Raw genomic sequence first — 22,766 nt, forward strand, 5'->3', positions numbered from 1 at the left:
TTATTAAAAGTCTGATTGAAACATGTTCTCAGAATGTTATTTAATTTCCTTCAAATAACCTATCATTTCCATTCTCAGAACGTTAATAAAACCTTCCAGGAAAACTTTCAGGGAATCATAGTAAAACATTATCAGAACCTCGCTGAAACCTAAAAATGGATGTTCCCAGAACAGGTAAAATGTTCACTTAAAAAAAATATGATTCCCCTTTCAGGAAGCCATACGTTTCGTTCACAGCACCAATGGGAAACCAAACGCGTACATTCCCACAACTTCCAAGGAACCAAATGTGCTAGTTGGGTCCTCTAACACAGATCCCAAGTGAGTTTACAATCAAACAAGCTGTCCTCTCCAACAGACACACTCCTCTTTAATACAGATACCAGGTTGGTTTAAACTGGGGCACCCAGTCTTGGTAAAAAAGCACAAAGACATGCTCTGGTACTTTGCTGACTAGTAAGTCTTTTTGAAACCTGCAGCTTTGGGCTGTATGTGGCAATGTGTAGTTCATGCATGCATAATCTGTTTACAGAATTACTGACTTACTTCAATCAGCCACGAAGTACCTAGTTTGAAAGCAACTGTTTTCTGGAGGCTGTCCTATGCCATTTACCCCCATGTGGGCCAGCCCCCTAGCAATTCTAGTTACAGCCTCTCGCCATTTGAGTGAGAGCTAGCAAAATGCACACAGTAGAGGAGAGAGCAATGACGTGGTGCACATATCCACACATTTGTGAAGTAGTGTACAATTTTCAGGGACCACTTTTGGCTCGTGCACTACTTTCAGAACTACTGGCTAAAAACTATTCAAAAGTACCAGAGAATATCTTTAACAAATAAAACATGACTCATTATAAAAGGCAGTTAACTGCCTGAATGCCATGAGGCATGTCTAGGCATGTCTAATCCGAGGAGAACAGGTCAGGTTCATTATCTACTGGGCACACACTGTTTGAATCAACATTGTTTCCATGAAATGCCGTAGAACCAACTTGGAATAGACGTTGAATTAATGTCTGGGCCCAGTGGGTAGGCACCAAACAGAAGAAAACGGATTGAAAAGGTAAGGGACTACCAGGCTTGTCCACTAAGAAACGCTGATTTTCCTTTTCAAAATGGTTAAAACTACTGGACATGTCCCTGGGTTGGTGCTACAGGAGGTGAAACTTACGAGAGGTGGTCAATGTCCTCAGCTGGGAGCCTGGGCCGCACTGTGACCCTGTTGACCTCGTTGTGGAGGCCATCCAATAAGAAACGCAGGAACTCCTGAGCGTCCTGCTGACTAGAGGAGAGAGAGAGACATTTAATTTCAAAAGCTTTCTTTTTTTTCAACCACAAAATAAGAAATGAAAATGAAAGATATTAACAGACATTAATGCCTTACTGGGAAAGGGAGAGAGAGCGAGATGCCGTTTTTAATATCTAACACTAATTTATGAACTTGCGCTCTCGCGGCACACGTATGACCATAGAAATATAATTACTAGAACAGACCACAGCCCTTTTCTGAATTAACCTACTTGTATCCCACAAATTTGGGCGCGTATCTCTGGATCTGGGTCTTGAAGTCTGAGGGACTGATGGCCTCGCTGCTGACTGACGTCCATAGGGTCTGGGTGAGTTTGGCAAACTCTGTGTGTGTGTGTGAGAGAGAGAGAGAGACAGGGGAAAGAAAATGAGACCACTTTTAGAGCCCTTGTACTGTGAAGCAGAGGTCACATTGCAAGGGAGAGGAGCCATGTGAAGAATAACAATCAGGTAGAAGACAGACGTTAGCTACTGATCAAATGTTAATAATTTCCAAACCGTGTGTGTGTGTGTGTGTGTGTGCTTGCGCAGAATAGCTCCTATAAATTTCAAATGAATTTACGACACAATCTGTCCAAGTATTAAGCATAGAGGTTGTTAGAGGTCAGTATTATAGTGTCCCCAGGTGGTTCTGGAAATATTCTTAGGATGATAATTATGCTGCATAATCATAGTTAGTGCTTCTTTACACAATGTTGTCCTAAGGGAAATAACGGATTATTATTATGTTTTATTACCAAATAGTCCACACTGGCCCACTTCCAACCTTCTCAGAATTTGACAGCTGGTAACGTCCCAATGTTATTCTAACAATGCACTTTACACTCAGGCTTAAGTAAAGTGCTCCTTGTTGGATCAGTAGTGTGCCTTACCCTCCATGAGAGCAGCCTTGGCCCTGCAGTTGTTGTTGAGGTCGGTGCGGTGCGTGTTCCTCAGACAGTAGTCCCTCAGGTCAGGAGTGTTGCTCAGACACTGCAGGATTGAGTTCATGAAACACTACACCAGGACAGAGAGAGAGAAAGGAGAGACGACATCAGATCCACTACCAACCAGACCAGACATAAACAAAGTGTAAAAACAGACTCGTGTTTGTGATTGAAGTAATGGTTTACTCACAGTGTTGCCGAGGTTTCTCAGTCCCACCAGGCCTTGAGGAATCTTGGAGTTCTTTTGAGGCAAAGAAAAGAGAGACGCGGGTTAGAGCACAGCAGAAATCTTTCTTCACTCAGTCACACTATGGTACATACAAGAACATGGGACCAAACACGAGGTCACCAGTTTAAGCCTGCTCTTGTGAGTCAGGGAATATAACCCTGAGTACTGAAGTGAGTGAGTACTGAAAGAAACTGGTGGTATTACTATATACCCCCGCGGAGTATTTGACTCTGTTGTGAAAACACGGACATTAGAAACTGGGTAGTTCGAGCCCTGAATGGTGATTGGCTGAAAGCCCATGACAAAACATTTATTTTTACTGCTCTAATTACATTGGTAACCAGTTTATAATAGCAATAAGGGACCTCTGGGGTTTGTGGTATTTTGCCAATATACCACATCTAAGGGCTGTATCCAGGCACTCCGCTTTGCGCTGTGCGTAAGAACAGCGCTTAGTCATGGTATATTGGCCATATACACCACACCCCCTCGGGCCTTATTGCTTAATTATACACAGTGCATGAACTATATGGCCTTTGATGACAGTAGTGTACACTGACATGTTGGATGTTCACTGGAGTGGTGTAACGTTGTCTGAAGGGTATGGTATTACTACAGTAACACTACGGTGTAAGCACATAGAGCTGGGATGAGAATAGTCGGCATACTGAACATATGACAGCGTCTGGCGGCGTATACCGCATTCCCCATGTGTGCGAGAGACTCACGGGTTGTCACCCTGTCACAGGGATCACATATGACATAGTATCACTGGAGAAATCTGCCACTGCTCTGCTAATCGTCGCCATTCCAACAGGCTCCTATCGCATGGTGATGTCACAGACCCTTTTTTATTTGTATTTATTTAATTTAACTAGGCAAGTCAGTTAAGAACAAATTCTTATTTACAATGACGGCCTAGGAACAGTGGGTTAACTGCCTTGTTCAGGGGCAGAACGACAGATTTTTACCTTGTCAGCTTAGGGATTCGATCTAGCAACCTTTCGGTTACTGGCCCACCGCTCTAACCACTAGGCTACCTGCCGCCCTTGAGGTGATAACTTTATAGCAGCCCACGTGATAGAATTCCGAGCAATGCCAAGCGTCAGCTGGAGTGGTGTGAAGCTCGCAGCCATTGGACTCTGGAGCAGTGGAAACGCGTTCTCTGGAGTGATGAATCACGCTTCACCTGCTGGCAGTCCGACAGATGAATCTGGGTTTGGCAGATGTCAGGAGAACGCTATCTGGCCAAATGCATAGTGCCAACTGTAAAGTTTGGTGGAAGAGGAATAATGGTCTGGAGCTGTTTATCATGGCTTGAGCTAGGCCCCTTAGCTTTAAGATTTCCCTTCACTGGAACTATGACATTCTAGATGATTCTGTGCTTCCAGCTTTGTAGCAAAAGTTTGGAGAAAGGCCTTTCCTGTTTCAGCGCGACAATGCCCCCGTGCACAAAGTCTAACCTTACGGGAACCTACTAGACAGACCAGGTCTTCCTTGAATACTGGGTTAAGCCATAAGCATATAGTTGCTTTACTCTATAAACTATAGACTTTTAATATAATTGTACATTACATTAATCAAATGTATTCATGAATCCCTTTTTACATCAGCAGGTCACAAAGTGCTATACAGAAACATAACATTTTAATAATTTAGCTGATGCTCTTATCTGAGCAAATTACAGTTAGTGCATTCATCTTAAGATAGCTAGGTGAGACAACCACATATCACAGTCGTGTACCCCCCCCCCGGGTTACACCAGTTCTGGGTTAAGCAGGTTTAATGGATAATGTTGCTTTTCTGAGCTAACTGCTTCATGTAACCCACTGTATACAGTGTCCCCGTAATACACATTGCTGTAATAGAGGGACATTTCCGGGAATTGGAAATTCTTGGAAGTTACATATTAATATGAAATATTCCTCTAGTGTTCTAGCTAGACTAGTCCAGATTGAAGTGGAGGGTTTGGTGAAAGTACATTGGTACATCTGCTGACGAATGAAACACCTACGGGAGGCAGCACCCGCCTGACACCACAGCTGACAGGACTGGGGTGGCATCACACGTGCATATGGGTACAATATAAACACAGTCAGGCACACACAAGCTTAAAAAGAACATGCACACACACACACACACATGCCATAGAAACACACACGCCATAGACACACACACTGTGAATGAAGTAGAAGTAGAAACAGCAGTCAGATGCATGTGAGTCAGTGACTTTCTCCTGTCCCACCCCAAACCACTCCACATACTGTACAGTATGTAGCACCACAATGTCACTTCTCACACCCATACAGGTACCAAATTCCTCATACTTCTTTCTCAGAGTTCACTTTCCACTAGTAGAGCAGTGCAGGCACTGACTAAAGGCCAAATTCATTGAGCTGGAGTGTGAGTACTGAGTACAGACAGTGCTGCTTTACATGGCCCTTCAGAGAGCGTGTCTGGGCCCACTCCTCATCGTTAGCGCTGAGACGGAGCATATGGCTTGAGCCGCATGCACAGGTCAGTTTCTCACACCCTGGGTAGAAATAGCACCAGAGCCAGGGACACTGTTACAGTGATTACTGAGGAGAGGCCTATAGAGAATGGGCTCTATTGGCATGTGGCTCACTCAGAACATGGGGGGTCCAACAATAAAGGGCCCTGATTGGCTAACGGCCCATCTGTTCTGAGGAGGCAGATATTCCATTGGTTGGCACAGGTTGAAAGTGTAAGAGTGGTGAGAACGCTGTGTTCTCCAACCTTGCTTTGCAGGACTAGTCACAGCCAAACAACTTGTGACTGGGCGCACACACACACACAAAACCCGCTTCATAGCTCTCTCACACACACACTCGTACCCACATAAAGTTGGCATATGGTGCACCACCCAGCAGCCACACCACCGTAGGCGGACTGTACTGCCCATACCAATAAGACTAAAAACTGTGGTGGATAAAGAATTGATAACGTATTAGAACCATTGATAATGTTGTCAAAGCAGCAATAATGTTGCATTACGGTTATGCGATGGTTGTCACTGTGACGGTGCTGACTGAGGAACATTCTGCTCTCTAGATGTCCCCGTAAAGGACATCCATATCTTTAGGCCCTCAGCCCATTCTGAGGACCCATGCACCCAGTCACCCACAGCTTACTGTACAGTACATGAGATAAGAAGAGACGTTCTTGGAGACACAGGCTGACATTCCTTATCTATTGGTGTTCGTTCAACGTCGTAAAACAACGTCACGCCCCTAATTGTTAGTGTGACACAGGCCAAATGGTGTTAACAGTGTTCTCGATACCCTAACATGTGTTGAGGTTATGTAACAATAGGAAAAATCAGGTCATCTTCACCCACAAGTGCTGATGGGACTTTCCTCTATCAACCAGGGAACACAGTGAGGTAAGACAGTGTTCTTGGTCAATGTATACTGCGGTACGTTTGACTTTGAAGGGCTAAGCCGCAGTCACTGATGGCAATGATTATGAATGGTGGTTTGTTTGGTGTTTCATTGCGAGGTTTTGTGTTGAGAACTTGACTGATGGAAGGAATGATAGACAAGGTGCTATTGGGCATTGTGAGACTTTGGTTTGTCCACTAGGGGTCATCCTGTCATTTCCTCAGGGTTATTCATGTAAGGATTAATGAGCCGGTATTCATAAAGGGTCTCGGAGTAGAAGTGCTGATCTACGATCAGTTCCCCCATGTCCATGTAATCGTATTCTCTATGATCTTAAAAGCAAAACTAATCCTAAATCAAAATCGTACTCAGATGCTTGATACATACGGCCCCTGTCTATGTTGTATGTTATACAGGCCTTTAGGCCATTATCCATATTTTTTTTTTAAAAATACATTATTTCAAGAACGACTAAAGTACTGTGTAGTGTTAACGTAGTCTGTGCCACATCAGATTATCTTTTTTCTTTAGGTCTAATTCTTCTCCTTTCAGTAGACTATAGTGCATGTTGCATTGGAGCTTCAGAAGGGAAAGGCACAAATTTGTCCCCGTCACTAATTCTCTGTACTGTACAGTGTAGCCTACATTCAGGGCCAAAAAAGAACAGCTGGAACGGAAGAAAGCAGGCCTATATTATGTGCATTACAGCCAGCGGTGCACAAACTCCTACTCAGTTTAGAGCAGTGGTTCCCAACCTTTTGCTGTTACTTCCCAGAGTAACCCAGGGGGTCCTGGTTATGAAACGCTTGTGTACAGGATGCTCCAAGCTCTGTAAGAACTGCTAAACTGCAGATTATGTAACCAAATAAACTGCACGAGGTTACAGTAAATTGACAGGCAGGCAGCTGTTTCGAGCACTGTTTTCAGATGCCCGATGACTTGAACATAATGCGAAACTATTCCTATTGGATTGAAACGATTGCTATTGAATGCGGTCATACCATATTTGGATCCACATTTGTTAACGCAACAACCTTGAGCCTATATTGGCCTGTGTAGGATGACAACATTCCACCACACAAAAGTGTAATTCTATTATTTTATATTATCACGGGTGTCGAAATAACATGTCACTTTTTTTGGAGAGGATGTAGGCTTGCCTATTCGACCTACAGGTGCCGAATTTAAGTTAGCCTTGCTTCACTTTTGCTTTGGCAAATCAATAACTAAGCCACGGACCCGTCAAGATTCCAAGTTCCAACGTGGAAAGTGTAGTTTAAAGGGCTCAAGCTCTAAAAGCAATTTCATAACACATTTGATCTGTTGCTGACAGGGTAAAGTGACATTGTTATGTAAGTACGTAGACTATAGCTGCCAACATGATCCTTTCCTGAGGTTTATGTTGTTGATGGAAATGTCGCCTGTAACTAAAACAAATCTATCCGATGATAAATGTAAATATGAAATGGGCTCATAAGTCTAATATCAAAAATCGTCTGACAATATATTCGCTCAGTCACAATTTGGGCACCGGCTACCTGAATATGCCTTTGCTTGCATACCGAATAGGCGCACTCACCTTGGCTTGATTAATAAGAAGACCCACAAATGTGGACACCAACATTGAGCGCGACATTGGAGGACTCTTCCTGCGCAGGTCCGTCTTTAGGAAGGGGAATGCGGTGACCGGCGGCTCCTCGGGCACGGTGACGGTGTACGAATGTCGCATACTAGGCATGATGGCGGTGTAGGCTACGGTCTATACAGCAGACGATACAATCAATTAGAGGTGGCGATGCTGAAAAGTTGTCTACCGCGGGTGCAACAGTAGCTGGTCCCTGTGTAACGTGGTTGCACTTGGTAAGGAAAATCCTTCGAAACACTTTAATGATCAAATAAAACAGGCGTTGATGATCAATAGTCGCGATTTGCAGTCCGTCAGAAGTGAGACAACCCGATAGATCAGGTAGTCAAGCCTATATACTAGCCTTTACTTATAAATTAACAGTAACATATAGGCCCCAACCGGCACTTTGCCTACCAGAATAACATTAGACCCCAAACTTAATATGGAATATCACTGCCTGCAGACTGATGCCGATTCGGTTGTATAAGGTTCCACCTCTCTCAGTGTGGGTTGAATAAACTAGAGTCGGTGTGCAGTGCCCTTTCGTTTTACTACACAGCACACGCCCCCTCGGACTCAATAGACGTCACGAAGTATCTCATGCTTGTCGAGACGTCAAACGGCAGAGGACGAGACGTTCTCCCCATTCACAGAGGAGGATGAGGACTGAGAGGAGGGTGGTGGAAATGCATGATATATTCGTCCGTCTATAATAATATATGCAATTTAGCTAACGCTTTTATCCAAAGCTACTTACTGTCATGCGTACATTTTACGTCTGGCGGTCTCTCTATATAGATCAATTTATCCATCCATATATGTTTATACTTTGCCTTACAGCATTGGCTTCTTCCACCTTGACATGTGAATTTAGCTTGACAATATAATGCATAATATCGGTGTAATGTCATAAGTAAAACCTATAACATGGTATGACAAGCATTATGTCATGCTTATGGCATTATGTCAATCAAAAGTCAATAACGTCCAACGTTTGTTGCTTGCAAATTTAGCAAACTAAAGCAACAGTTGGTCCTAGCTCAAGCATTGCCATGCGTTTCTCTAGAATATTGTGAATGAATGACAAAACGGAGTCGCATTCACTAAGGATCAAACAGCGCGAAACATGGAGGGATCTGACCAATAAGAAACGTTGTTTTCGTTTTCCGTTATAGAACGTGTTGCTACGGTGTACAGTAATGAATACAACCCTGGGGTACAGTAAGAGCAATGTAACACTTTACCCAATCAAACCTTTCCCTGGAACAGAGATTCTTTTTTTTACGCAAGCAGATATTTCGCATACCAGGGTTGTGCTCATTAGGGCACACAGTCGAAAAGGGTTTCGCAACTGTGAACGAAAATTTGCTTTCCAGTCCAGGTATTCCCTTCCCCGTTTTCTGCCATTTATGCCATCTAGATTTTTTCAGTTATGTGCAATTCACGATATATATCTCGATTTAAATGTTCTCTAAATAAGCTTTTTGTACAATTAAAGGTAAAACACACTGCATTGCAAATAGTCAGCAATAATATAATAAATTCAGGGATTGTGAAATTATACCTAGGCTAAATATGTGCCTTCCACAACAATAAGACCCACTAATGATTTTTTTTTAAATAAAAAATAGATTAATCTGTCTTTTTTGAAATAATCACTGATCTGGCATTCAAGTCTGTCTATTAAAATGCCCTTTTTGTAAAAAAATAAAAATAAAAATGACCAGAACCATGCATAATGCACCCTGGGGGAAATGGCCAAAATATCATAAAATGGTATTTAAAAATTGTTTGACAGTATTTTATGTTTTTGAATAATAAAACTCCTACATTTGCTTTGTGAGTAATGCATGACCCTAGGGTGGCAACACATATATTCTAAGTGATTTCAAATGGGTCTTTCTCCATTCTGATTGTTTTATACTGTTTAATAATAATAATTTCCTGCATTTTCATAACATTTCTCAATTTCCTGCACTCATTTTAGATCATTTCCACACTGTCACATAGGGCTGCAAAATATAGAGGCCTTATTTGTAACCCAAATGTTGCAATTGCGATTTGACGTGCGATTTACATGAAAAAAAAATGTGTGTGAACTGTTGGAATCATGGAAATATGTTTATTCTAATTCTATAGTTAGAATATAAATAATTGTGGGCACTTTGAATACAGTGCTGTTTGACATGACAACGAATGAAAATGCCAGGAAGGAGTTATTGTGACAGGGTAGGAACCAAAGTGTTGGTCAGTGTTTCCTAGGGGACCCTATAATCTGTGGCTACATGAAATGCTTCATGCAGCCAAAATATACTGCTCAAAAAAATAAAGGGAACACTAAAATAACACATCCTAGATCTGAATGAAATATTCTTATTAAATACTTTTTTCTTTACATAGTTGAATGTGCAGACAACAAAATCACACAAAAATGATTAATGGAAATCAAATGTATCAACCCATGGAGGTCTGGATTTGGAGTCACACTCAAAATTAAAGTGGAAAACTACACTACAGGCTGATCCAACTTTGATGTAATGTCCTTAACAAGTCAAAATGAGGCTCAGTAGTGTGTGTGGCCTCCACGTGCCTGTATGACCTCCCTACAACGCCTGGGCATGCTCCTGATGAGGTGGCGGATGGTCTCCTGAGGGATCTCCTCCCAGACCTGGACTAAAGCATCCGCCAACTCCTGGACAGTCTGTGGTGCAACGTGGCGTTGGTGGATGGAGCGAGAGATGATGTCCCAGATGTGCTCAATTGGATTCAGGTCTGAGGAACGGGTGGGCCAGTCCATAGCATCAATGCCTTCCTCTTGCAGGAACTGCTGACACACTCCAGCCACATGAGGTCTAGCATTGTCTTGCATTAGGAGGAACCCAGGGCCAACCGCACCAGCATATGGTCTCACAAGGGGTCTGAGGATCTCATCTCGGTACCTAATGGCAGTCAGGCTACCTCTGGCGAGCACATGGAGGGCTGTGCGGCCCTCCAAAGAAATGCCACCCCACACCATGACTGACCCACCGCCAAACCAGTCATGCTGGAGGATGTTGCAGGCAGCAGAACGTTCTCCACGGCGTCTCCAGACTCTGTCATGTCTGTCACATGTGCTCAGTGTGAACCTGCTTTCATCTGTGAAGAGCACAGGGCGCCAGTGGCGAATTTGCCAATCTTGGTGTTCTCTGGCGAATGCCAAACGTCCTGCACGGTGTTGGGCTGTAAGCACAACCCCCACCTGTGGACGCCAGGGCCTTTATACCACCCTCATGGAGTCTGTTTCTGACCGTTTGAGCAGACACATGCACATTTGTGGCCTGCTGGAGGTCATTTTGCAGGGTTCTGACAGTGCTCCTCCTGCTCCTCCTTGCACAAAGGCGGAGGTAGCGGTCCTGCTGCTGGGTTCTTGCTCTCCTACGGCCTCCTCCACGTCTCCTGATGTACTGGCCTGTCTCCTGGTAGCGCCTCCATGCTCTGGACACTACGCTGACACAGACAGCAAACCTTCTTGCCACAGCTCGTATTGATGTGCCATCCTGGATGAGCTGCACTACCTGAGCCACTTGTGTGGGTTGTAGACTCCGTCTCATGCTACCATTAGAGTGAAAGCACCGCCAGCATTCAAAAGTGACCAAAACATCAGCCAGGAAGCATAGGAACTGAGATGTGGTCTGTGGTCACCACCTGCAGAACCACTCCTTTATTGGGGGTGTCTTGCTAATTGCCTATAATTTCCACCTGTTGTCTTCCATTTGCACAACAGCATGTGAAATGTATTGCCAATCAGTGTTGCTTCCTAAGTGGACAGTTTGATTTCACAGAAGTGTGATTGACTTGGAGTTACATTGTGTTGTTTAAGTGTTCCCTTTATTTTTTTGAGCAGTGTATTTATGCTTTGCCTATTCCTCTTTGATTTAGAAGATACTGTTGCACAAACAGCATGCTGATTTAGGCCTACACCATCACTGGTATCAGGCTGTATTAGCTATCTACGTTTGCTCTGACTAAGTATATTTATTAGCTAGATAGCTAGCTAGCTAACTAGTAATTGGCATTAGAGCCTAAAATTATTTAGCTAAAATATCTAAGAAAAGACAAACTAGCTGTTTGCATATGTAAGAAACACAAATTAATAGTGTAATTATAGAACGCTTGTGGATTTATATTAAGAAGCAAAGTGGAAACAACATAGTTGTGATCAACATTGTTGCATGTGTCACTCAATGAACAACAAATGTGTTCATTGAATGACAGGGGGCGGGGCTAGGTCTGTGTGGAAAGTGGCATGGAGAGAGAGAGGTGAGGGATGACTCAAGTAGCGTGTAAAATATGCACACAGAATTTTGCATTTAACAAACAAAACATTAATATATCGTTATATAAGGTAAAGTAAAAATCCAAACCGGTCAGTACATCAATACTGGTATATAGTCAAATCCGTTATACTGCCCAGACCTACTAATAATGACTAACTTCTTGTAGCAGGCATTATAGAAAATTAATACAGGTCTCAAACAATCTTCCAAGCACAAGCCAACGTGCTAGTGAGTAGCCAGCAAATCCTTGGGCAGCCAACTTTTTGAAGAAAGCTTGGAGTGATATTTTTACCTAGAAGGAGTCAGGGGGAGGAAAATTGTACTGTTTTAAATCTAATTACCTGGATTTTTACGTATTGGCTTAGGCCTGTGACCAGGGTAAAAAAAAAAACAGGTCAGGTGTATTCAAAATAAATGTACAACTTTGTTACTCTGAGATTTTGGGGGGGGGATGAAATTTAAAGTATGCTAATATTTTTTACACATTTTTTAGGTGGTTTGACACTTTATTCACAAGCTAATGAAATTAGATGGGGAGACAGGCAAATGGGAGAAACCGTGGGAAGGTCAGAAGCACGGATTGATCCCTATTCTCCAGTGGAAAGTTGTAGCAGGTAGCCTAGTGGTTAGAGCATTGGGCCAGTAACCAAAAGGTTGCTAGATTGAAGTCTTAATTGAAAGGGAAAGCCTAAAACCTGCAGACACTAGGGCCTCCATGGAATGAGTTTGACACACCTGCACTACACCAATGCTCTGCACAGGAAATACTAATATTAATGGCAGTCGGTAACCAAATCATAGATTGCAGTCTCCTTGTCCATAGACTGCTTTCAAGGCAAGGACACACATTTTGGTGAACTCTCTTTAAATATGGCTTGTGGCCTCTCGGCTCGCGTGGTGGTCTAGGGCAGTGCTAGCTGTGCCACCAGAGACTCTGGGTTTGAGCCCTAGGGCAGTGCTAGCTGTGCCACCAGAGACTCTGGGTTTGAGCCCAGGCTCTGTCGCAGCCGGCCGCGACCGGGAGATCCGTGGGGCGAAGCACAATTGGCCTAGCGTCGTCCGGGTTAGGCAGGGTTTGGCCGGTAGGGATATCCTTGTCTCATCGCAGTGCACGCTAACCAGGTCGCCAGGTGCACAGTGTTTCCTCCGACACATTGGTGCGGCTGGCTTCCGGGTTGGATGCGTGCTGTGTTAAGAAGCAGTGCGGCTTGGTTGGGTTGTGTTTCGGAGGACGCATGGCTTTCGACCTTCGTCTCTCCCGAGCCCATACGGGAGTTGTAGCGATGAGACAAGATAGTAACTACTAACAATTGGATACCACGAAATTGGGGAGAAAAGGGGGTAAAAACTTGTTTTTAAAGGGCTGGAATAAAACCCTGCTTGCTCTTCAGAATGGTTGTCCACCCCTGATCTGTTTCCCAACTGCTGGGTGTTTGAAAATGTTCTTGTTATAACAATTAATTTATCAAAATCACCCAACCTTGAAGACAAATCTAATGTATATCAATATTTAGGTGGTTAATGCCAACGAGTTGAAGATTCTTGCCATCATCTTACTCGACATAGACAAAATATAATGAGTTTATGAGTTGTGAGTCCCCCCTACCATCTCTGCCTAGCATGTGCACAATACTGAAATGTCAAAATATATATTTGAGGTCTGGAGCATTTAATATGCAGGACGTAATATGTAGGACTTATTCAAAACTGCCCATGAATGGCTGCATAGCCTGATATAATTCATTTTCAAAGAGTCATATCAGATTTCAAATATGTGATTACAGTGGCAAAATTGGGAAGAAGCAGAATACAATAATGTCAGTGTGGGGAATAACATTAGTGTTCTTGCTGACAAGCACATGAATTACCCTTTATTTTAGCCCATTGTTAAGAATAAGAATAGTTCCATTGATCAGACTAAATAAAGTACATTGCTAATGAAATCTCATGACCAAAGTATGTTTATATTCATTATCTCCCCTCTAGAATCAAACGTACACTTTTGGGTTCATAATAACTTTGACAAAATGATGTTCATGGTTACAAATCAGGTCACCCTAGCAAACTTCCCAGCTACAACATACAGTATGTAGCTGCCTTTTAGCTGTCACAGCCTGCCAATCGTCAAACGAGGGGACTGCAAGTGTGGATTAAATCGACTTTTGTACATGCTGTCGAAAGGCTGCATTCTGCAATAGGACCCGGAGTAACAGCAACCTAATTTTGTTGACACCATTGTACATAAAACAGCGCTACCGTGCCGCTCTTTTTACAGTTTTATAAAGTCAACGGAGAACGTTCTCTCCATTCAGCTCCACTCTGATTTTGAGGGGCTGTTTTTTAAAACGCGCATCCAACCCCCTAGATCCCGTATTTAACAAGACCAATCATATGCTTCAATGTGCCGCGGTTCACAGTGCTGTGACAAGACAATGATCGAGGTTCCGCTCTTGATGTAAAATTGAAGTCGCAGATGCCACGATGTCAAAGCGATATGGAGCACAGTTGAAAAGTTTACACACTACACAATGGACTCATTAGAAAAATAAAAGCAGTAATTTTCGTTGCGTGATATATAAGAGGTGTGGCGTGCGAGGGTCAATAACGTGTGTCTCACTGCCAATGAGTGGGAGTTGGCAGCTTTGTAATAATTTGATCCAATTTGGATCTATTTTGTAGCTAACAAGGTAGACCAGTTGACTTGTTATAAACACGCCCTTCTGTCCATCTGCAACAGTTTGAACAGAATGCTAGCCTGTCCACTTTGTTCAGATGTTGAAATGTCGAGTGGCTATCCGTATTTCCCCGAATGAGAACGACTTGCCAATTCGTTATATAGTTGTGTTTTATGCTTTAACACAGACTAGACAAATAATATAACAGTATTTGGCTAAAATGCTACTAGCGGTCCGTTTTATCTCAATGCCGCACGCAATAAACTGAGCATTAATTTTCAGGAATCAATGTTCATTGATACTCCCGTTTTTGTAGGTTCTGCTCTGCGCGCAATTTGAGTCTCAGTGTGTTTCGGAATTCATATGGCTGATTTTGTTGGACCAAACCTCAAATGCAATTAGTGAGTTTAAACCGCTTGTCAGAAAGGAAGAAGTGATCTCTCATCTTGGTTGTTGTGAGTGGCAGGAGGAGGGGCTTGGTGTGTGTGTGTGTTAATGGTAAGGTGCACCCGGACAGAGACCTGTATATAATGGGGAGATGCTCATGTCTCCACCCTAACAATGGGAGTCGCCCCAACGGCGGGAAGGCAGGATACAAGTATAGGTCCAAAATAAGCCCATAGAAACACATTGGGTTTATTTTGGACAGTTAGGCGAGAGTAAAACCTCTCGCTTCGCCTCTTCCTCTCTGACACAGCACAGAAGGAGCGAAGGAGAAGAGACCAAAAATACAACATGAGAATAAGCGTACATAAACGCTCGTAAATGTAAAAATAAAACTCGATTAATGCAATACAGGCATACAGGCATCAAATATCGCACAATAAATCATTAAAATTAATTCGATATATCGCCCAGCCATACACTCAATCGTAATTATAAGAACTACGATAAACTGTGTTTACTAGCAGTCTTGAGGGCAGGGTCATAATATGACATATACAGTGCCTTGCGAAAGTATTCGGCCCCCTTGAACTTTGCAACCTTTTGCCACATTTCAGGCTTCAAACATAAAGATATAAAACTGTATTTTTTTGTGAAGAATCAACAACAAGTGGGACACAATCATGAAGTGGAACGACATTTATTGGATATTTCAAACATTTTTAACAAATCAAAAACTGAAAAATTGGGCGTGCAAAATTATTCAGCCCCCTTAAATTAATCGCCCATATTACAGCTGTAAGTCGCTTGGGGTAATCAGTTTATAAGACTAAATGCAAAACTAGCTCAGTGAGGTTAAATTTATGAACAGCAGTTTTGCACAGAAAAATTAACACCTGGATATGTTTATTTTTTAACCCTAGATTTTGCTTTATGTTTTGGATCATTGTCTTTGGAAGACAAAGGGTCCCAGTCTCAGGTCTTTTGCAGACTCCATCAGGTCAGAATGGTCCTGTATTTGGCTCCATCCATCTTCCCATCAATTTTAACCATCTTCCCTGTCCCTGCTGAAAAAAGGCAAACCATGAACTGGGGATGATGTGTTCAAAGCTGGCCAAACATAACGTTTTATTTGCCAAAAAGTTCAATTTGGTTTCATCTGCACCTTCTTCCACATGTTTTGTCTCCCAATTGGCAAACTTTAAACAACACTTTTTATGGATATCTTTAAGAAATGGCTTTCTTCTTGCCACTCTTCCATAAAAGATTTGTGCAATATACGACTGATTGTTGTCCTATGGACAAAATCTGCAGTTCATCCAAGTGATCATGGGCCTCTTGGCTGCATCTCTGATCAGTCTTCTCCTTGTAAGCTGAAAGTTTAGAGGGACGGCCAGGTCTTGTAGATTTGCAGTGGTCTGATACTCCTTCCATTTCAATAAACAGTGCTCCTTGGGATGTTTAAAGCTTGGGAAATCTTTTGTATCCAAATCCGGCTTTAAACTTCTTCACAACAGTAAAATCTTTTAACGGACCTCTGAATCACAGTGCAATTTATACGGAGACTTGATTACACACAGGTGGATTGTATTTATCATCATTAGTCATTTAGGTATTGGATCATTTCAAAACATTCTTTATTTGTTAAAAAGTTTGAAATATCCAATAAATGTCGTTCCACTTCATGACAAAAATACAATAAACTGAAAAATCACTGTAGCACCTGCCCAGATTGTATGTAATGTTAGATATTGAAATATCAGCAAAATTAAAGCAGGTCTGATAACTTATGTAAATGTAATCTATAGTTGTTATTCATTTGCAAAAATGTCTAAAGGCCTGTTTTTGCTTTGTCATTATGGGGTATTGTGTGTAGATTGAGGGGGGAGGCAATTTAATAAATTAAATTAAAAAAGGCTAACCTAACAAAATCTGGAAATATATATTTTCCAAATGCACTGTATGCTAAAACATTTACTCCACTATCACCCTATCAGTGAGGTATCTGTGTACATCAGAGATGTGTAAAACAGAATAGGTTTTAATAGTGGGAACCAGTTATCGAGATTTATCGGACAGACAGCGCATCTCAGTATGGAGCGCAGTTCACAATGCATGCATCATCTCATCAGCTGGTAACTTTTTTCCTTGTGACAGGTACATTTGCTGCACCATAGTCTATGCTACAGTAATATCAAATAGCATTTTTTGTATGTATGAATTTGTCGATGTCCATCATTCATTTAATATGTTATGAATTACAATTCGTATGATACACTACGAATTACAAATCATACAATATGTTACAAATTTGCAATACATTAGCTAGGTTAGGGGTTAAGGTGAAGGTTTATAGTTAGGAGTTAAAGGTTTAAGGAAGGGTTAACTAACATGCTAAGTACACTTAACAAAAATATAAATGCAACATGTAAAGTGTTGGTCCCCAAATGTATGAGCTGAAATTTTTTTAAATCCTCTAAATTTTCCACATGCACAAAAAGCTTATTTCTCTCAAATTTTTGGCACAAATTTGTTTACATCACTGTTAATGAGCATTTCTCCTATTCCAAGAGAATCCATCCACCTGACAGGAGTGGTATATCAAGAAGCAGATTAAACAGCATGATCATTATACTCTAAAATGTGCAGTTTTGTTACACAACACAATGCCACAGATGTCTCAAGTTGAGGGATCGTGCAATTGGCATGCTGACTGCAGGAATGTCCACCAGAGCTGATTCCAGATAATTTCTGTCTGTAATAAAGCCCCTTTGTTGGGAACAAACTACAATGACGAGTCCTAAAATTTTCCCGTGATAAAATGTATTGCGGAATGGTAGACTGCGTCCAAGGGTTCCAAAACAGAGGTTGACACATGCATGTAAACAACACCACCAAAAACCAATACAGGGAGAACCGTTGTTAGAGCAAACCTTCTCCAATTGTCAATGCTGAGGCATGATTTATTTCAATATCAAAAAACAGTCTTGGATCTCAGCTTCTTAGTCAGATTTTCTATATGCGTTACGAAGGACAACTTCGGACATCAATCTAGACACCCAGGCACTTATATTGAGAAACAATATTATGCAAGCTCTTGTTTGTTCAATGTTAAACACAGCAGCCAAAATAACTCGCTATGAGTTTGAAAGAAGTGCGAGAACGATCGATAGGCTATAGCAGTTATTTATTCAGACCATACCCATTCAATCTTCGTGAAGAGAAGCAAAACCCAGGGCGGACTGACCATCTGGCATTCTGGCAGATGGGCTGGTCCATTTTTGCGCAAAATGATCATTAACTGGCTAATAATGGGGACCTCAAGGAAAATAATGGGCCAGTGTGGACACCTCAAGGAAAATAATGTCTGGTGTGTTAGAAATGCCAACACCGGTTTTTGGTCCCAGAGGACAGCTAGTTTCCGTCCTCCTTTGGGTACACTGATTTCAATACAAAACCTAGGAGGCTCATGCTTCTCACGCCCTTCCGTAGATTTAAGGGGTCTACAGACAATACGCATACAGGGACGACTGAGCGTAGCACAGTGTTGCAATCTAATTCTGTGTCACAAAAGGGGCGGATCCTTATAATACGCTCGACAGTTTTTTTTCCTACCTGGAAATTGAGACCCGATGTATCATTTCTTGCGAAGACTGAGGGGCACTAGAGTGAGTTTTGCAACGGAAGTCCCGTCCGTGTCTACATCACATCTTCTCTGCTATTCTTTCTGGTATAAATACAGAAAAGATGGACGTTCTTTTACTACTTGCAAGCTTCCTTTTTTGTGCCTTTTATTTCGAGATTTGCTAAGCGCAATTATGTCTATGTCCAGTTTGGAGGAGCGTCTGTGCGATCTGGTGAGACAATACAAGAACCTTTACAACCCTTCAATGCGGTTGTTTTCAGACAAGCTAGCAAAAACAACAGCTGGAGGGAGATATCACGTAATTTAATCACCGATACTGATATCAAAGAAACATGGAGAAAGATTCGGGACCAAGCGGGCTGTGCCTTTTACTGAGGAGTGTCTTCCATCTGGCCACTCTACCATAAAAAGGCCTGATTGGTGGAGTGCTGCAGTGATGGTTGGTCCTTCTGGAAGGTTCTCCCATCTCCACAGAGGGACTCTGGAGCTCTGTCAGAGTGACCATCGGGTTCTTGGTCACCTCCCTGACCAAGGCCCTTCTCCCCCGATTGCTCAGTTTGGCCTGGCGGCCAGCTCTAGGAAGAGTCTTGGGGGTTCCCAACTTTTTCCATTTAAGAATGATGGAGGCCACTGTGATCTTGGACCTTCAAATGCTGCAGACATTTTTTGGTACCCTTCCCCAGATCTGTGCCTTGACACAATCCTGTCTCGGAGCTCTACGGACAATTCCTTCAACCTCATGGCTTGGTTTTTGCTCTGACATGCACTGTCAACTGTAGGACCTTATATAGATAGGTGTGTGCCTTTCCAAATAATCCCCAATCAATTGAATTTACCACAAGTGGACTCCAATCAAGTTGTAGAAACAGCTCAAGGATGATTAATGTAAACAGGATGCACCTGAGCTCAATATCGAGTCTCACAGCAAAGGGTCTGAATACTTCTGTAAATAAGGTATATCTGTTTTTTATTTTTGTAAATCATTTGCAAAAATGTCTCTGAACTTGTTTTTGCTTCGTCATCATGGGTTATTGTGTGTAGATTGATGAGGGGGAAAAATGATTTAATCCATTTTGGAATAAGGCTGTGACATAACAAAATCTAGAAAAAGTAAAGGGATCTGAATAGTTTCTGAAGGCACTGTACATACACACACAAAGTGGCAGCGTTAGAGTATTGAGCTGCTTTTTGGGGCCATGTGCCTGACAAATGAGTAACAAATGCTAATAGGAGTGTTAGTACACTGAGAGGGGGTAAGCACAGTGGTGTGGGCATGTGACCCATGGTGTTGGATGGATGCCACCTCTGGACTGCTGCTGCGAGAGGTGAATGGACTGAGAGAAAGCGAGGGAGAGGGGAGGGGTTCAAGTAGAGGGGGAATTAATGAGAGCAAAAAGAGATGGATGAGAGAAAGTGGAGTGGGTGGAGAGAGACAAAGATATTTAAAGGGATAGCTCACCCAAATTACATATTGGTTTCTTTACCCTGTAAGCAGTCTATGGACAAGGTATGACAGCAATCCATGCAGCAATCCAACTCACCTCTGTTATAGGCCTATTTCTATTTTGCCCTGTTTATCAAAAGTGTTGGAAAACTTTGTCAATAATCAACTGACTGGCTTTCTTGATGTCTATAGTATTCTCTCTGGTATGAAATCTGGATTCCGCTCAGGTCATGGATGTGTCACTGTCACCTTAAAAGGTCCTCAATGTCATCATCATTGCCCTTGATTCTAAGCAATGTTGTGCTGCTATTTTTATTGACTTGGCCAAAGCTTTTGATACGGTAGACCATTCCATTCTTGTGGGCTGGCTAAGGAGTATTGGTGTCTCTGAGGGGTCTTTGGCCTGGTTTGCTAACTACCTATCTCAAAGAGTGCAGTGTATAAAGTCAGAAAATCTGCTGTCTCAGCCACTGCCTGTCATCAAGGGAGTACCCCAAGGCTCAATCCTAGGCCCCACGCTCTTCTCAATTTACATCAACAACATAGCTCAGGCAGTAGGAAGCGCTCTCATCCTTTTATAAGAGGAGCGATATATATATATATATATATATATATATATATATATATATATTTTATCCTAGCCCCCGTCCCCGCAGGAGGCCTTTTTCCTTTTGGTAGGACGTCATTGTAAATAAAAATGTGTTATTAACTGACTTGCCTAGTTAAATAAAGGTTAATAAAAATAATACATTTGGTTGTTTCTAAATGCTAACAATTTAGCATTTTTGGGACATATCCCATTCTAGTCATGATACCGATATTAGCATGTTTTGCGCATCATGTTCAAATAATCTCATAATGGATTGGATTTATATAATGAGGCACTCAAAGCCCATTACATAGTAAGGGGTGAAACTCACCTCTTTCACCACCAATGTGTAGCACCCACCTGGGTGATGCACAGCAACCATTTGTGCCAGAGCGCTCACCACATATCAGCAAGCATGGTGGAGAGGTGAGGAGTGATATTTGCCAATTAGGAATGAGGGTGATGATTAGGTGGCCATGATGGAAATGGGGCCAGGTTGGGAATTTAGCCAGGACACCGGTGTTAACACCCCTACTCTTTCAATACGTGCCAAGGGAGATTTAGGACACCCGTTTTACATCCAAAAGACAGAAGTGACAATCAATTTGACATACTTTCGGATGATTTGAACATGATGCACGAAAAATGCTAATACCAGTATGACTGGAATGGGATTTGTGCCAAAAATGCTAAAACATTAGCATTTAGAAACAGTGCCAGGAAAATAAAACCAAAGCATAGATAGCTGTCATACCTTGTCCTTTGTAATTTGGGTGAACTATCCCCTCGAGCAGTGTTTCACAGACTGCCACGGAACAGGTCCACAACAAACTCTGTGAACAAACCCGATGTCACTGGTTGCATGCCTGCATCACTGTGTGTTTTTGTCCTCATTGTTTTTTGTTATTTATTTGAAAAATAAAAATGTAACCTTCCTTTATACATGTTTTTCTCATTGAGATAAAATATATTTTTCAAGAGAGACCTGGTCCACAGTAGCAGGGGGTACAATGTTTCAGACAAAACACCTTCGATACACTAACAACATTGAACAAACCTATAGACACACATACAGTACAACAATTACATATTACGTAAAAAACTAAAAAACAAACAAACAACAACTTCACCTTGTTACTAGGTGAACATGCACTTGCTGCATCTTTGTGTGTGTGTGTATGTGTGCGTTCACATGCGTGAGTGGGTTTTCATCTCAACAATTCCATTTTAACTTGGCTGGCATTTCATCTTTAAAACAACCCACACATCACAAGTATGCAACAAACAAACCAGGCCTGGCAGAGGAGGAAGGAAGAGCTCTACCTACAGTGGAGGAAGGAAGAGCTCATTCAGGAGCTTGTGTCCTGGGCCAAGCACACACATAGACACTCTGAGGAGTTGGCTGTAGAAAATGTCCTGTAATATCCCTTCATGTAGCAATTCGTGACAAAGTACCTCTGGTATTTTCTGCAACACAGACTCACTTACAAGTAAACATGGTCTGACCAACATGTTCTTAACCCCACTGAGCTGAACTTTCTTATGGCCTTAAGTCCCTGGCTGTGTATGATATTGAACATATTCCCTACATTGCACCTTTCTTTTGACCAGGGCCCATAGATCTCTGGTCAAAGGCAGTGCACTGTGTAGGGGTCCTGATCAAAAGGAGTGCACTGTATAGGGTGCCATTGTGGACGCACCTGTGTGGGGAAGTGGAGAAAAGGGGACTCAAATACAATGTAGGTATAGAAAGAGCCTATAGTGGCCTACACATAATGAGTACAACATGGAACTAGAGTATGGACTGTGTACATTCACATAAGACTGACACATTGTCACCGTTATGATGGGAACAGCAACAGCATTTGGCATGGGTACACGGTCAGTTTGTGGCCAAAGTGTAGGACATTACCCAAGAGCTTTTGGTCACTCAATGAAATGAGACTCAGCGGGAGTAAAACAACAGATCCCTTGTTTCACATCGTGTTGATGCCAAGCAGAATGTTTATGTCTTATGTGGCATTGTGTCAGTCATATGTGAATGTACACAGTCCATATCTAGTTCCATGTACTCTGCCATATTATGTGTAGGCCACTATAGGCTCTTTCTATACCAAATCAAATCAAATTGTATTGGTCACATACACATGGTTAGCAGAAGTTATTGTGAGTGTAGCGAAATGCTTGTGCTTCTAGTTCCAACACTGCAGTAATATCTAAC

General features: G+C 42.2%; 1 protein-coding gene across 3 annotated transcripts in view; it reads right to left on the reverse strand.

Moving 5' to 3' along the window:
• The window catches only part of LOC112258048 (ubiquitin carboxyl-terminal hydrolase 2-like), a 46,506-nt gene that overhangs the window by 4,070 nt on the left and 19,670 nt on the right, over nt 1-22,766 (reverse strand). For 2 of the 3 annotated variants that reach the window (XM_024432115.2, XM_024432114.2), the window contains 4 exons: nt 2,425-2,475; nt 2,181-2,304; nt 1,521-1,632; nt 1,172-1,282 (listed from right to left, as the gene is read on the reverse strand). In XM_024432115.2, the coding sequence (XP_024287883.1) occupies nt 1,172-1,282; nt 1,521-1,632; nt 2,181-2,304; nt 2,425-2,475 (398 nt within the window). Of the gene's footprint in view, nt 1-1,171; nt 1,283-1,520; nt 1,633-2,180; nt 2,305-2,424; nt 2,476-7,443; nt 8,020-22,766 lie in introns of those variants that run through there. The other variant, XM_024432116.2, reaches the window with a different exon arrangement.

Source organism: Oncorhynchus tshawytscha, linkage group LG09 (assembly GCF_018296145.1).
Source record: "Oncorhynchus tshawytscha isolate Ot180627B linkage group LG09, Otsh_v2.0, whole genome shotgun sequence".
Classification (NCBI taxonomy): Eukaryota; Metazoa; Chordata; class Actinopteri; order Salmoniformes; family Salmonidae; genus Oncorhynchus; species Oncorhynchus tshawytscha.